The sequence below is a fragment of the Heterodontus francisci genome, chromosome 21 (assembly GCF_036365525.1).
Source record: "Heterodontus francisci isolate sHetFra1 chromosome 21, sHetFra1.hap1, whole genome shotgun sequence".
NCBI classification, from domain to species: domain Eukaryota; kingdom Metazoa; phylum Chordata; class Chondrichthyes; order Heterodontiformes; family Heterodontidae; genus Heterodontus; species Heterodontus francisci.
The window spans coordinates 29,333,071-29,350,064 of NC_090391.1; the positions used below are offsets into that span (position 1 = coordinate 29,333,071).

At 43.9% G+C, this 16,994-nt stretch overlaps 2 protein-coding genes and 1 long non-coding RNA gene across 3 annotated transcripts in view; 1 reads left to right on the top strand and 2 right to left on the bottom strand.

Moving 5' to 3' along the window:
• The first annotated feature begins 444 nt into the window (after positions 1-444).
• Positions 445-1,134, top strand: LOC137381068 (histone H1-like). Its single transcript, XM_068053459.1, has 2 exons — positions 445-838; positions 884-1,134. Exons 1-2 carry the CDS (start codon positions 445-447, stop codon positions 1,132-1,134), a joined length of 645 nt encoding a protein of 214 aa, XP_067909560.1.
• A 2,921-nt stretch (positions 1,135-4,055) lies between these two features.
• On the bottom strand, positions 4,056-4,445 carry LOC137381197 (histone H2A-like). Its single transcript, XM_068053577.1, has one exon. It carries the CDS (start codon positions 4,443-4,445, stop codon positions 4,056-4,058), a length of 390 nt encoding a protein of 129 aa, XP_067909678.1.
• A 1,344-nt stretch (positions 4,446-5,789) lies between these two features.
• LOC137381200 (uncharacterized) overlaps positions 5,790-16,994 on the bottom strand; it is a 493,787-nt gene continuing 482,582 nt past the window's right edge. The window contains exons 2-3 of the long non-coding RNA XR_010977115.1: positions 8,938-9,017; positions 5,790-5,915 (exon numbers count right to left, since the gene is read on the bottom strand). This is a non-coding gene — a long non-coding RNA (uncharacterized lncRNA). The remainder of the gene's footprint in view (positions 5,916-8,937; positions 9,018-16,994) is intronic.

The following is a 16,994-nucleotide window of genomic DNA, read 5'->3' on the forward strand; positions in this document are numbered from 1 at the left end:
TTTTCCAGTCAAAGAAGCACATTGATCCCCTCCTCATTCCCAAAGTGGGATTTCAGTGCAATTTCTTTGTTGATTTCAAGATTTCAGTCAAAATGTAGAGAACATGTCAGCTATCGGGGGAAAGAGCGCCATCAGTGCAGCAATAAAACGGGTTTCAGTCAAAAATGGAGTCTTTACTTCAAGTGCAAACTTTTGAACAGCAAGCATTCTGATGTCAGAGACAGGAAGGATCTAGTCTGGGATTCTACAGTACCCGAATTTCAGTGGAATTGGAGAGTTTAGGACCAGAGAGAAACACAGAGAGGCAGCAGGAGCCTGGAGCTGACAGCAGGTTGTCTCCGCCTCCGTCCGCTCACTGCCTTTAAGTTGCTCAGTGCCGCCACCACCGGCTTCATTTCTGACCCAGTTCTGACTGACAGAGAGAAGTTGTGCAGAGTCCCGGACATGACCGATACAGCCGGCGCCGAAACGGCTCCTCCAGCTCCCGCCGCTCAAGTCAAGACTGCCAAGAAGAAGAAAGCGGCTCCCCGGAACAAGTCAGCCGGTCCCACGTTGAGCGAGCAGATCCTCAGGATTGTGGCGGATTGCACCGATCGCAGGGGGACCTCACTGCCCGCCATAAAGAAGGCGCTGGGTCGGAGCGTTGTGGATGTGGGGAAGTTCAGGACCCAAATCAAGCAAAGTATCAGGAGGAATGTGAACAAAGGCTCCCTGGTGCAGAGCAGCGGTACGGGCGCCTCCGGCTCCTTCAGAATCCCTAAGCAGGGAACCAAGGGAAATGTGGGAAAGAAAGTGAAGTCAGGAGCAGGCAAAAAACCTTTCGTGAAGAAAACAGCTGGTAAGAAAGTGACAGCAAATAGTTGAGCAGCCAAGAAATTACCAGTCAAGAAACTATCAGCCAAGAAATCGGCAGCGAAGAAAGCAGCAGGCAAAAAAGTGACCAGCAAGAAGGCGGCAACGCCAAAGAAATCCCCAGCGAAGAAAGCAGTGCTTCCGAAAAAGTCTCCTGCGAAGAAGGCCAAAAAACCCAAGAGTGCCACGGGCGGAAAGGTGCTCAAGAAAGTTCAATCATCAAGGGGCAAGACCAAGCCGAAAGCAGCAAAGGCTCAGAAAGCAGCCCCTGGAAAGAAGTGAAACTGCACGGGAAAGTTGTCGACATCTGAACCCAAAGGCTCTTTTCAGAGCCACCCACATCTCTCAGGAAAGAGCTGATCCCCCGATCAAATGATCCCTGTCCCGCCGCCGTGTGCACATTTCACATAGAAATGATGGGAAGTAAATGCAGGATCCCTGGTGACTCGCTGACATGCACTGCACTCAGCCCTTCCCCCACTCTCTGTAACTAAACAGAGGGATGTCCCGTCCTCACAGTAACTGGGGGACATATGTTCGGTACAGTCTCAGTTCATGCTCGTTTCACTAATTCAGAGTGAGAGGGTCTAACACAGGAATACTGGCGAGAAACCCCGCGTCACAACTCAATTCTCTAATTCAGCTGGGGTAAGGTGTTAGTAAACTGATCAATCCGTCTGGGAGGGGAGGTGTGTGGAAACGGGTTGACTTGTGATCGGAAGCACTACTTAGGCGGGTAGATGATCAACTTTTAATTGTTATAGATCCTTATTTAACAGCTCTGGGTTTCTGTTATCTTTGACTATAAAGGTCGAGTCTGAAAGTTTTGTGCTGAGCTCTATTGTTGAGAGTTTTTTTTTGAATTTGCGGTTCGAGCAAGTGGGAGGCGGAGCTGGAGGATGAAAGACATTTCTCTGCTCTGTCTGTCACTCAGTTTCTTCTCCGCCCCGCCTCTCACTCTCTGTCACTTTCTCAGTCAGGTCCGGGCGGGCTGTACAAAAAAGGCAGCAGAAACAGCTCGTTTCTCATTCAGCAGTGATTTGAGTGAAGAAGCGTCATGTCTGGAAGAGGTAAAGGAGGCAAAGGACTGGGCAAAGGCGGAGCAAAGCGGCACCGCAAAGTGCTTCGTGATAACATCCAGGGTATCACCAAGCCAGCAATCCGCTGCCTGGCTCGCCGTGGTGGAGTGAAGCGCATCTCGGGTTTGATCTATGAGGAGACCCGCGGGGTGCTGAAGGTTTTCCTGGAGAATGTGATCAGAGATGCGGTCACCTACACTGAGCACGACAAGCGCAAGACGGTCACTGCCATGGATGTGGTGTACGCTCTGAAACGCCAGGGCCGCACTCTCTATGGATTCGGCGGCTAAACAAATCCACCCTTTCTACCAAACACAAAGGCTCTTCTATGAGCCACCCAAAGACTCACAGAGAGAGCAGTGACCTTGCAACTTGAATTAATAAGATCAAGTTATCAGTATATTGTTTATCATTATCAACAACTGCTTTTGTACATCATTTCATTCTCTCAGTAAATTTACATATCTCAGAAATTTCACTGTCTTTTTCTCTTCATTATTTATCGAACACGTCATGAATTAAACGGTTGCATTTGATAATTTATACGTGAGGGTCTGAACTGCCGGCACGAAGCGGGATTTACTGCCGTTATAGTAAGTAATGACTGGCGCTTTATTCCCGCCAGAGAACACTATTCAAACTGTGTTGTCAGACACAGAGGGGCATGAAGGAAGAAAGAAATAAAGCTACAAGGAGTGAGATTTTAAAATTGTTCCCGCCAAATTAGGTGTTTTTTAATCTTTCCCTTGTTTGCTCATCGGAAATTGGCGGGCTTTTTGAAATTGATAAAATTTCAGTTTCAGTTACAGTTCAACCAATCAGTGCACAGCATTTCCCGCCGCTCTTTTACTTCCCGGTGCTGGTTTCAAACTTGACTGATGGACGGGACTGCATCCAATCACAACACTAGGGCGGTCCCTCTACTGTCTTAAATAGACAGTCCCTGAGCAGTCTCAACATTTATAGTGTCTTTGTTCCTGATCTTCTACCAGAATGGCCAGAACCAAGCAGACAGCGCGCAAATCGACTGGAGGGAAAGCTCCCCGTAAGCAGCTGGCTACCAAAGCGGCCCGCAAGAGCGCTCCAGCCACGGGCGGAGTGAAGAAGCCTCACCGTTACAGACCCGGCACTGTGGCTCTGCGGGAGATCCGCCGCTACCAGAAATCCACCGAGCTGCTCATCCGCAAACTGCCCTTCCAGCGCCTGGTGCGGGAGATCGCGCAGGACTTCAAGACAGACCTGCGCTTCCAGAGCTCGGCCGTCATGGCCCTGCAGGAGGCCAGCGAGGCTTACCTGGTGGGGCTCTTTGAGGACACCAACCTGTGCGCCATCCACGCCAAGCGAGTCACCACCATGCCCAAAGACATCCAGCTGGCCCGCCGTATCCGCGGGGAGCGCGCCTAAACTCACCCTGCCCCGAACTGAGTTTGGCATCAAATAACACAACGGCTCTTTTAAGAGCCACCAAATCGGCAAAACAAAGAGCTGCGATCTCCTGTTGTCAGAGAAAACTGTGGTCTAGAGCAGGTCATTTTATTAGAGAGCCGATCATTGTGTAAAAGCTTTTGTTAAGCTTAAACGGTAGATTTGTGAAAATGTCACAAGAGGAGAGCAGTTAAATGCCCGAATCCAGTAGGGAGAAGGCTGAGGGGAGATCAGATTGAAATGTGCAACATTTTGGCGGGCCTGGAGAGAGTAGAGGTGAAGAGTCTTAGCAGAGAGGTCAGTGACTATGGGGCATATGTTTAAAGTGATTGGTGGAAAAATTAGAGGGAAAACGAGGATTTTATTTTCACCCAGAGGGTGATGGGGGTCTGGAACTCACTGCTTGAAAGGGTAGTTGAGGCAGAGACCCCCAACTCATTCAAAAGGAATCTGGATATGCATCTCAAATGCTGTAATCTGCAGAGCGACGGACTGAATGCTGGACGGTGGGATTAGAATAGGTGGGTCGTTTTTCGGACGATACCGACACGATGGGCCAAGTGGCCTCTTTCTACGCCAACACAGAACAGCGCGAGCATTATAAAATTGCCGCCTCTCAGACAGCAAGCTGCCCTTTAACAGATAAAGTGGGTGGCTCTGAAAAGAGCCTTTGGGTTCGCAGATTTAAGTCAGGCCGCTTCACTTGCTCTTGCTGCTCGGAGCGCTAGTTTTCTTGGGCAGCAGCACGGCCTGGATATTAGGCAGCACCCCGCCCTGAGCGATGGTCACCCCTCCCAGCAGCCTGTTGAGCTCCTCGTCATTGCGGACGGCCAGCTGGAGGTGTCTGGGGATGATGCGGGTCTTCTTGTTGTCCCGGGCCGCGTTGCCGGCCAGCTCGAGGATTTCAGCTGTCAGATACTCGAGCACAGCAGCCAGGTAGACCGGGGCTCCGGCACCCACACGCTCAGCATAGTTCCCCTTTTTAAGGAACCTGTGAACACGGCCCAGCGGGAACTGCAGTCCAGCCCGGGAGGAGCGAGACTTGGCCTTGGACCGAGCTTTACCACCGGTCTTCCCTCTTCCAGACATTACCACAATCTAACAAACACTTTCAGGAAGAATGCTGAGAAACGCCCACAATAGTCCTATTTATGCCTTCGGGAGGAATGGTGTCGGGGGCACTGGTGATTGGTCACTCTGCACTGGGTGTCATTGTACTCTACATGTGACCAATCAGAGAGCTGCTGAATTCACCAATCCGGAGACGCCAAGGAGATGAGGGCGGAAAATAACGGCGCGAAATTGTCAGACTGCAAACGATTTTTCAAATTTGAAAATCCCGCCAATATATTTGTAAAACGCAGAGCGGCTTCAATATAGATCATCACATTTATAGGTAACTTGGTTTTACCGCAAATATTTTAAAATCTTTTTCATATTGTATTATTCTACATGTGGTAACAATTTCCAGATAGGCTTTCACATTCCGCCATCTATTCGGGTTTACTCTCTATCCTTTTTGAAACATTCTATAACCAGCGGACAGAAAGCCTCTTTCACAGCATTCTGTAACCATTTCCGCTCAATGTTCCTAATGATACCACATCACTGATTATAGATTGATCCCTATTGGTGAGAGACAACAGCGGAGTGTATAATCTTAGTGTCAGGTGTCAAAGAGTGAGACTGAGGGTTCCCACACCACCGGGGTTTCTAGATAATGTACTGATTACTTATTGAGGACAAACTTGATCTCGGGATATGAGTGACTGAGAAATGATGAATGTGCGTTAAATCAGATTTTATTATCGAAACACAGCAAAGTGGCCGAATATGAACGCGTCCGTGAACAAAGCTCACAAATAGTCAGTAATTAATGATCGGGACATTATTAAGTAGAGACAGGAAGATCGCACGGGCAGTGAAACTGTATTAACCAGAATCTGTGGGATTAAAACAGAGATCACAAAGGCAGTTAGAAAATACTTGGTATAAATATCAAAACAAATTGATATTATAGAGATAATGTTGTAGCTTTTTGAGAGACGTTGTGGGTGGCTCTTAAAGGTCAGAATTCGCATTTTATACACATCCCCAGAGCTCTATGTTAATGAAGGGTGGGGTGAAAACCATGTTCGTGATTGGCTGATTTACAATGATGTCAATTCTTGAGATTCTCTATTTATCTGATTGGTTACTTTTGATACCCAATCAAATTTAGTGCTCGGCGAAGCCACAATATTTCGCCGCAGTCAGCTCGTCCATTGCTCTTGCCTGTCACCTATCCACCGGTATCCCTGACTTTCTCACTCCCTCTGTTACTGTCTCTTCAACTGTTTCAGTTCTGTTGGCACCAGCCAGTCACCTTTTTCATTCTGCACGGATTATTCCTCCGCACTTCAGCTTACTCACAGAATACAAGGTGGCCGAGTGATTAAAACGATGAACTGCTAATCTGTTGTGCTCTGCATGCGTGGGTTTGAATTCCATACTCCTTGTTTCTGAATGTTTAAAATAAGAGCACCGTCTTCGTGTTCCATTCGAGTGCGCTGGTTCTTTCTAAACAAGAAATACGGATGTGTAAAATAAACACAGTGACGGTGTTGTCGTGGAGTATTGCGTCCAGTTCTGCTCATTTGAGGGTACAGAGGAGATTTATCAGAATGTGTGAAGTCAGTAGAGATGTGTTTGTTCTCCATTGAATCAACAACATTGAAACAGTTGAAGAGACAGTAGCAGGGGGAGTCAGAAAGTCAGGGATATTGGTGGATAGGTGACAGGCAAGATCAGTGGACGAGCTGACTGAAGGGAGATTTACAACAAGTGTGAAACGTCATGACAAGTGAGACAAGGAAAAATACTTCCCTTTAGCTCATTGTAAAATGACATAGTGACAGAAATTGAGGATTTCGGGCAGGAGATTTAGGGCGAACACTGAGTGAGTGGTGATGATCTGGAACTCGCTTCCCACAAGGGTACTGTACTAGAGACAATCAATTACTTCAAGAGATTATTGACACAGCATTTGAAGGAATTAAACTTGCAGAGCTACAGGGATCGAGCGGTGGAGTGAGTGTGATTGGATTGCACTGTGGAGAGCTGTCATGGACTCGATGGGCCAAATAGCCTCCTTCGGTGCTGTAAATAACTTTATGTTTACTATTAGTTTCAGACTGAAAACTGATCGGATTAAATGCTATTTCAAATCTAAAGTTATTCAAAAAAAAGAAGATAAATTTCCGGGAGACGTAATGGATGATGAGAATCATTTTATAAATTGCATTGACTTGTTCATTTTTAAAACTGTTTTTTTTTGTATTTTGTCTGTGTGTAGCTTGTACTCTGTCCCCATCAGTTCCTGGTCTGTGAGTGTGGGTTTACCTCATTTTATTTCATTCTCTGCTATCTTAGTGTGGGTTCAATCTTTACCCAGAGCACCGTTTGTGAACTGAACTTTACCTATCTCCCTTTTTATTATTATTTAACAAAGATCAGCACACTCTTGTTTCTGACTGTGAACTCATTTATTAGTTTAAAGGACATGTCTTCTTTAACATAAATTTCATTGAAAACAAATTGAAGTTCAGCATTGTGGGAGATGCACATGGATGATGAGAGTCTTTTGTAAGTTTTAATTTGGAAATCACATTGATCATTTTTAAGTTATAAAATGAAGCTGCATGATACCAGAATTGAGGTCTGACCTGCAGTAGAGAACTCATGTCAACTGCTTGGAAAGCAGATATTCTCAGCACTATACCACCATCACTATGTGAGGTTAACGTATGTAAATGAGTACATTATTCTGCAACATTTATTTTCTGTTATGTGACTATGTCTGCTTCCAGTTCATCATGTCAGCCTCTGGTACTCTGTATGAGGTGGGATTAATGTGGTGTATGTCAGTTTCTGGTACTGCCTGTGAGTGTGAATGTACTTCTGTATCCATCAGTCTCTCAAACTGAATGTGAGTGTGGATTAATTCATTTATCATCCGTCTCTGCAACTGACAGTGAGAATGTGATTCATTCAATATCTCTCTGTCTCTGGTATTGTTTGTGAATGTGTTGCTTATTCTGTGTTTTTCTGTGACTGGTAGAGTTTGTGAGTGTGGCGTTCATTCTGTACCTGTTAGGAAATATTATTGAATGGCATTGTGGACTCAGTGTTTTTTAGGCATTCCTACTCTATGTGAATCAGATTTGTACTGTGTCCATCTGTTTCACGTCATGTAAGTGAGTGTGGGATGCATTATATAGTTGTCTGTGACAGATGGATAGAAGGATCGAGAGATAGATAGATAGATAGACAGACAGACAGGCTGACAGATAGATAGATAGATAGATAGATAGATAGATAGATAGATAGATAGATAGATAGATAGATAGATAGACAGACAGATAGACATTTGATCTACAAGGCAGTAAAGGGTTATTGGGACAGCCAGGAAAGTGAAGTTAAGCACAATCAGATCAGCCATGATCATATTAAATGGCAGAGTAGGGTGGAGAGGCCAAATGGCCTACTCTTGGTCATATTTGTTATGTTCTTAAGATCTTCTCTTACTTGACATGATTGTGGACCACATTCTGTATCTTTAAATCCCTGGTGCTGTGTGTCAATGTCGGTTCATTCTGAATTTGATAGTCTCTAATACAGAATGTGTGTTTGCAATTCATTCCTTATGTATCTGCCTCTGGGGGATTGTGCAAGTGTGAGATTAATTCTGTATCAGCCTGCATCCGTACTGTGTATGCATGTTGGACCCATTCAGTATATGTAAGTTATGGTTACTGTGTCTGTATATGTGATTCATTCTCCATCCATTAAGCTCTGGCACCCTGTTTCAGTGTCAGATTCAATTTGCATCTATGTGTCTCTGTGTTTTATGTGTCTCTGTGATCCTACTGTATCCTGTACTTAATATGTACCTCAAGCATTCTGTTGGCTACTGTTTCATATTTTTGTGTATCAATATTTGTCCCGTGTGTTTAATTTAAAATATGGATTAACTATTTCATAGCTGCCTGTTTTATTCAATTCTTGTACATGAGTTGTGAATTGGTATCCAGTTCATAGCTCTTCCAAATTAACTGTGAGTGTTAATCTTTCAATCTGATACATGACCTGGTATGTACAGTCAAATTTCTCTGTATTGTAAAAAAATAGAATGAATACTGTATGTTTCTGTCTGACCCATATTGAAATGTTTGGATTTGTTTGTAATGTGTAGCTCAGTTTATATTGTGGGGTACATATTGGGACTTATTTTCTAGCTTTCAATCAGGTAAATTTTGCCTGTTCTAGTTAAGATATCTTATTTGAAATATAGTCAAATTGACAGAGTGTATTTAAATCTGATAATGAGTGTGTTTTTAGACTGGGTTTGATGTATCTACCAGTCAGCTGCAGTGAAAGAGAAACAACTTCAATCTCTCCTGCTCTGCTTGACTGTTGGATTGAAAATGTGTCTCTTGATCTTGGGATCAGTGTGGGTCTGACTACTTCTTTTGTTTGTTGCAGTGGAAATGATGAGCTGGCTGTGTCACTGTGCTTTGTGAGTGATACTGTATCTACCCACTGTGTGTTGGAACAAGCTGGCTGCTCTTTTCCTTGTGTCCAGGAGTCAGGACTTTCATTCTGGTTCCTTCAAATGTTTGCCTGCAGGAAGAAAAAGTAATTCTTATACTTGTAGAAAGGTCAGTGAGAAGAATCACAGAATCATTACAGTGCAGAAGGAGGCCATTTGGCCCATCGTGTTTGCACCGGTTCTCTGAAAGAGCAGCTCCCTCAGTTCCATTCACCTGCCTTCTCTATATGACCCTGCAAATTCGTCCCTTTCATACAACTGTCTAATTCCCTTTTGAATACTTCAGTCAAACCTGCCTCCACCAAATTCTCAGGCAGTGCATTCCAGACCGTAACCACTTGCTGCATAAAAAAGATTTTCCTCATGTACCTTTTGCTACTCTTATCAAATACTTTAGATTTGTGCCCTCTCGTTCTCGATCCTCTCATGAGTTGGAATTGTTATTCTCTATCTACTCTACCCAGACCCCTCATGATTTTGAATACCTCTATCAGATCACCTCTCAGTCTTCTCTTCCCCAAGTCAAAGAGTCCTAACTTCTCCAATCTATCTTCATAACTGAACTTCCTCATCCCTGGAACCATACTTGCAAAGTTTCTCTGTACTCTTTCTGATGCCCTCAGGACTTTCCTCATGTGAGGTGCCCAGAATTGGACATCATACTCCAGATGAGGCTGAATTAGTGTCTTACAGAAGTTCAACATAACTTCCTTGCTCTTGTACTTTATTCCACTATGAATGAAGCCTACGATGCTGTATGTTTTATTAAACACACTCTCAACCTGTCCTGCACTTTCAATGACTTATGCACATACACACCTCAGTCCCTTTGCTCCTGCACCCCCTTTAGAATTGTATCCTTTATTCTATACAATTCCTCCATGTTCTTACTACCAAAATGAATCACCTCAATTTCTTTGCATTGAACTTCATCTGCCACCTGTCTGTCCATTCCACCAACTTGTCTATGTCCTTTTGAAGTTCTACACTATCCACCTCACATTTCACAATACTTCCAAGTTTCGTATCATCTGCATACTTTGAAATTGTGCACCAAGGTCTAGGAGATTAACCTATATCAGGAAAAGCAAGGGTCCAAACACTGATCCCTGGGGGAACTCCATCACAACCTTCCTCCAGCCAAAAAACATCCATTAACCACTGCTCTTTCTTTCCTGTAACTCAGGCAGTTTCGTATCTCGTTGCGACCGACCACTTTATTGCACGAACTACAAGTTTGCTCACAAGTCTGTTGTGTGGCACTGTATCAAACGCCTTTTGAAAGTCCATGTACACCACATCAACAGCATTGCCCTCATCAACCCCCTTTGTTACCTCCTCAAAAGACTTCAGCAATTTGCTTAAACATGATCTTCCCTGAAGAAATCCATGCTGCTTTTCCTTAATTAACTCACATTTAGAGTCATAGAGTTCTACAGCACATAACTAGGCCCTTCGGCCCATCATGTACATGCTGGCCATCAAGTACTTAAGTATTCTAATCCCATTTTCCAGCACTTGGACAGTATCCCTGTATGCTATGGCAGTTCAAATGTTCATCCAAATACTTCTTGAATGCTGTGAGGGTTTCTGCCTCCACCATCTCTTCAGGCAGTGTGATCCAATTTCCAACCATCTTCTGGGTGATAATATTTTTCCTCAAAGCCCCTTAAACCTCCTGTTCCTCACCTTAAATCTATGTCCCCTGGCTATTGACATCTCTGCTCAAGGGGAAAGAAAATCTATCCTATCTATGCTCCTCAGAATTTTGTTTCCCTCAATCAGGTTCCTCCTCAGCCTTCTCTGCTTTAATAGTCCCTGTGACTATTGATTTTGCCCCTAATAATTTTTTTCTCGATCTTTTCCCAACACTGAATTTAAACGAACAGGCCTGTAGTTGAGGGGTTTATATTTACACCCTTTTTTGAACAAGCAATTCGGTAGTCCTTTAGCACCACCTCCGAGTCTAAGGAAGAGTGAAAAATTATGGCCAGATCCTCTGTGATTTCCACCCTCACTTCCCTCAGTTTCCTTAGATGCATCTCATCTGGCTCTGGTGCTTTATCCACTTTAAGTACAGACAGACTATCTAACATTTCTTCTTTATCAATTTTAAAACCCTTTAATATCTGACTTACCTCCTCTTTCAACATTACCAAGGAAGAAGATGCAACCCAGCCAAAGACAGATGCAAAGTATTCCTTTTATACCTCAGCTATGCCCTCTGCCTCCATGTGTAAATCCAAGTTTTGGTCCCTAATCGGCCGCACTCCTCCATTTACCACCTTTTTTACTATTTATATGCTTTTAGAAAACGTTGGGGTTTCCTTTAATGCTCGCTGGCAATCTCATTTCATGTTCTCTCATTGCTTCTCCTATTTGTTTTTTCACTTCCCCTCTGGACCTTCTATATTCAGCCTGGTTCATACTAATATTTCCTACCTGGCATCTCTGAGAAGCACACTTTTTCTTCTTTATCTTAATCGCTACTTCTTTTGCCATCCAATGAGTTCTGGGTTTGTTTGTTTTAATTTTCCACTTCAAGGGAACATTCATCGACTGTGCCCGAACTATCTCTTCTTTGAAGGTAACCCAATGTACATCTACCAGTTTTACTGCCAGCATTTGACTCCAATTTATTCGCCAAAGCTCCATCCTTACCCCATTGAAGTTGACTTTCCCCCAGTTAATTATTCTTACCTTGGATTGCTCTTTGTTCTTTTCCATAGTCAACCTAAACCTTATGAGACAATGATCACTATCCCTTAAATGCACTCCTAATGATACTTGATCCACTTGGCCCACCTCATTCCTAAGAACCAGGTCCAGCAGTGCCTCCTTTCCATTGGACTAGCAACATACTGTTGTAGAAAATTTTCCTGAACATACTCTCGGAACTCTTGCCCCTCACTGCCCTTGACACGACTATTATCCCAGTCTATGTTTGGATAATTAAACTCTCCCATTATAACTACCCTAAAGTTTTTGCTGTAATTTCCTTGAAAATTTGTTTTTCCATGTCCTACCCACTAGCTGGTGGCCTATAGACAACACCGAGCAATGTAACTGCAGCTTTTTTGTTCCTTAGTTCTAGCTAAATTGATTCTGTCCTCGACCCCTCTGGGACATCCTTTTTCTCCAGCACTGAAATACTCTCCTTAATCAGTACTGACACCCCTCCCCCTTTATTCCCTTTCATGTTTTCCCTGAACACCTTGTATCCAGTAATATTTAACACCCAGACCTGTCCTTCTTTGAGCCAGGTCTCTGTTAGAGCCTATTTTTCATCTTATTTCCACATGACAATCTCCGCCTGTACCTCACCAGTCTTATTAACCACACTCCGTGTGTTCACATACATGTACCCTGATTCAGACTGTATTACTTTCTCCCTTATTCTGACCCCACCTGATAGCGTATTATTCCCTACTGTTGTGTTATCAGTCTCGCCCAGTGTTGTGTACATCTCGGTATCCCTCTCTAATACCTGCAGCTGGTTCCCACACCCCTGACAATGAACTGACATGATGCAAAAGTGATCAATGTAATCTTTTCAATAATAATCATTATGAACAATTGGAAACGGAAAACCAGCAACTTAAACAGTGTCTGTCTCCTGTTGCACTCTGCTTCTGCTTCCCACCTGTTTGCAGCGGCTGTGCAACAGTTTGTGACATTCAGAACCAACCCATGCCCCTCACCGCTCCATGAATCGGACTACCCGATGAAGCAGTGACGTCTCCCTTCCCCCTGCTCACTCCATGTTCCGAGATCAGTTTCCGCTCCACAGTGCACATTGCAAACAGTCCCCGATTACTGCTCAGCTTCCCCAAAATTCACTGCTAATCTCTGAGCACATCCGCACAAGCTCCCAAACCTGGTGATGCTGCAGCAAGCAGATGCTGTTTGTTCACTGACCCCAGGAACCAGATGTTTCCTTTCGCCGCTGATCTAAACAATCTTCCGCTCACTGGCTGAATGGAGCTCACAGGCAGAGCTGGGGGAGGGGTGCGCATGCCGTCTTCTCCTCATGATGACGTCATAGTGGGCTGGGTTATCTTGCGCGTGTGCCGATCTCTGCAACAATTCAGCATCAAAACTCAATGGGAACTTTGGTCACTGACCCGAAACGTTAACTCTGCTTCTCTTTCCACAGATGCTGCCAGACCTGCTGAGTGGTTCCAGCATTTCTTGTTTTTATTTCAGATTTCCAGCATCCGCAGTATTTTGCTTTTATTTAAGGGAACTTTGCCCATTTCACCCTCATCAATGTCTGAACAAATGAAACTGAACATGGGGTCTGGGTGGAGGGAGGGTGGGGAGGGGTGGAGGGAATCTATAACCGAGAAAGCCGGGAGCTGATCCCATTTAGATGTTCAAATTGCCGTCTGTCCCTGCACGGTGTTTGTTATTATTGAGACCCTCCTCTCAAAACAATCCGACAGAAACATGGGAGGAAGGAGGTAGCTGGTGTGTTTGGTGGGACCTTGTAGAATTAATTTCAGTCAGCAAAGGTTGGTCTAACCGGAGTGAAACCCGCGCTCAATGTGAGTAATACCGAATGGCGATCTTCATCGTTTCATTCTAAACAAGAGAGACACGGAGTTGCCGCGATTATATCGGACACACAAACACAGTGACAATAGAGCCCGTCCCAGAGTTTCAGCTCCCGGTTGTTAAATGTCCTCATGTACACAGTCTTTACTGTGATCCTCTGAGGTTAGTTGTCGATGCCTTGCCCTGTATCCCTTAAACAGTCGGAGCCAGGAGGTTCTCACACTCCCTTTTGAAAGATTTATGGACAGGAATTTTTCCAAACTTTGGCTGAGTCGATCATCACCTGCTGTTCAATCATAGTATTATTCAAACTATTAATGAGACATTCTGTTCACTACTTGGGTCTTGAACTCGGTTTGAGCAGATCAACAAGTGAAAGGTTCAGCATTTTTCCAGATTTCGCAGACAGAGCTGGATAGAGGGACTCAGGGTTAATCCTGCACACACAGGACGGTAGGAGTGACAGTCACACAGGGACGGGAACTGATCTGGATTCCGTTGCCTACTCACCCAACAAGGGCAGTTCGGGACTGACTAAACATCCAACTCACCATAATTCAGTACTGGAGAAAGACAGAGGCTTGTCCACTCCATCTTTCCTTACTGTATCTGGTACATTATGTGAGGGAAAGTGTTCCAGTGCCTCTCACTCTCAGAGAGCAACTGACATGTGTTCAGACAGTCAGTGTTAGTCTTTCACTTACCATGAATAGGCGACTCTCCAGGAACCTGTAAATCCAATATCCCGAAGCAGCTGTTCTACTCAGAACTTGGTCATGGTAGGAGAACCCCAGGAGGAAAGTAGAAACACTTTAGAGAGGTCCTCAAATGATCCCTCATTTGGCAAGACATTGTACTCTTCAGGGATATTTGTCAGGAACATGCAAAGGCGAAGTCGAGGCAGCGAAGGCAGCGAAGGCAGCACCCACAGCTCCGATGCAGTCATTTACCTGACCCTTCCAGCACCACCTGTCCCTGATGTGACAGTGTCTGCAGATCATGAATTGGACTTATCAGCCATTTCAGAACCCATCAAACTGGAGTGGAAAAAAGTCATCCTTGATCGCGAGGGACTGTCTGAGATGGAAGAGAATAAATAGGCCAATATAATGATCAGCAATAATAATGAACTGGATAGGGAGGAGGTCGAGAGCAGGGCGATAGAATAGGGAGGGGAAGTGGCCTGTGACGTTTATATAATGTAACACATTGACAGAGATCCAGTTCTATTTGGGTAAAGACTTATTCAAGATAGAAAAATGTAAACTAGTCTCTCGCTGACATATTGGACCAGAGACAACCTCTCCATTATTTCCAATCTCAAAACAGGGCCAGATTATAAACAAATACTGTATTTCTCACTGAACCACTTTTACCCGTTGGACTCTCTGCAGATTCGCAGGACAAGGCCATTCAGATATATTTTCAGTCACTACGAGATTCATTCTGATGACATTAAGCAGAGGCTATCAGATGTTTAACTTTCATCCCTCAAACACTCGGACTCACTTTTATTTTTCTACGAGATCCGTTTGACCTGGTCAGGAGCCGCCCCCTCACCCCTTCCTCCGCTTTATTCCGACCATCTTCCAGTCTCAGTGTCACACACGTTACCATTAATTTGCTTTTGATCAATATATTTCAAAGTTTGTTTGCAGCGCCAATCATTGAAATAATGATGACAGTGATTTGTACAAATCATCCCATATCCAACCTATCACCATGATTCCAACCAGACAGAATAGCGAGAGTGCAGGTGGGAAGTGAAACAAGAACCTTAGAAAATAGGCGACATGTTCAGAGAGAGGATCTGGATCGGCGCAGGCTTGGAGGGCCGAAGGGCCTGTTCCTGTGCTGTAATTATCTTTGTTCTTTGTTTTTTTTTTATAAGAGACAGTATGAGAAAATACTAAAGGGTAAAAACAAAGGAAATCAAAAATCATTTATAAACAAACAAAAATTCAAATGACAGTGCAAAAAATTGTGCTTTGTTTATGGGTAAAGAAAGAAACGCTCATGTGATGGGAAAGGTAATGAAATGGTGTAATAATATAAAAGCAAAGTACTGCAGATGCTGGAAATCTGAAATAAAAATAAGAAATGCTTGAACCACTCAGCAGGTCTGGCAGCATCTGTGGAAAGAGAAGCAGAGTTAACGTTCCGATGAAGGGTCACTGACCCGAAACATTAACTCTGCTTCTCTTTCCACAGATGCTGCAAGACCTGCTGAGTGGTTCCAGCATTTCTTGTTTTTGTTAATGAAATGGTGTGTTATATGTATGTTCACAAAAGAAAGGGGTGAAGTTAATATCCCGATATGGGAGGAGTGCAGAGTTATTGGATAAGATAAAAACGTTCTGGATAGGTAGACATCTCTTTAAGTTAATAAGTCCAGAAAGGAAGTATCCCATATTACTGAGGGAGATACCAGAAGCTCTGAGCAAAATCTTTGAATATGGAAGGTGTGCCAGGTGACTGAACGATTACACTCCTGTTCTGGAAAGGAGAAGGAAAAATCTGGTAACCAAGACCATTATTTCTAACATCATTGGTGAATTATTAAAGGACAACCAGTACGGATTTGCCAAGGGCAAATCATGTGCGACTGACCTGATTGAATTATTGTGGTTGAAGTTACTGAAGGTAGTACAGTAATTATTGGATATATGCTCTTCCAAAGGCATTCGATCAAGTAGTGAATAACAGTCTTATTTGGAGAATAGAAATGCACGTTAAAAATTGACACTAGCATCCTGAGATGGTAGTTGGTTAAAAGATAGGAGGTTATTCTGTGACCTTGTCTTATTTACACCCTCTCCTTTGTTATCTCTTGCCCCACTCCCACTTTACTTGCTTACAACCTTTTACAATTCTAATATTTGCTCGTTCTGAAGTCGGGTCACAGATCTGAAACGTTAACTCTGCTTCTATCTCCACAGATGCTGCCAGAACTGCTGAGTATTTCCAGCATCCGCAGTATTTTGCTTTTATTTTAGAGATTAGTAGTGAACTGATCCTTTCTGCTGACTGGGCAGAACTATGCAGTGGGGTGACGCAGAAAACTGTACGAAGAACATTACTTCAATAGGGCCCCAATGTTGAAGTTTGAGGAGGACAAAATACACAGCAATGTATGCAAATATTAAAGAGCTGTAAGTTTCAGGTAGATGTTACCTGAACAGAGGTGAGACAGAGAATACCCAACCCGTCTCACCTTTCGATTTCTGACCAAGATAGACCTACAAGGTACAAACTCAAGTTATGTGACCAAGTCAGAGAGTTTATTAGTTTTTACTAAGATGTACAAAGTTAATACTTAAAAATGGTAATAGATATTCAGTAACACACAACACCAGTTCTTGTTTCTGTGCTTGCTGCCGCACGGACTTCTCTCCTTCTTCATCCCTTGCTGTGTTTTTTTGACTATATTCTATCTTCTCCTTTTAAGTACCAACGATCTTCTGTTGGCCCCTGTCTAAGTGTGCTGACGA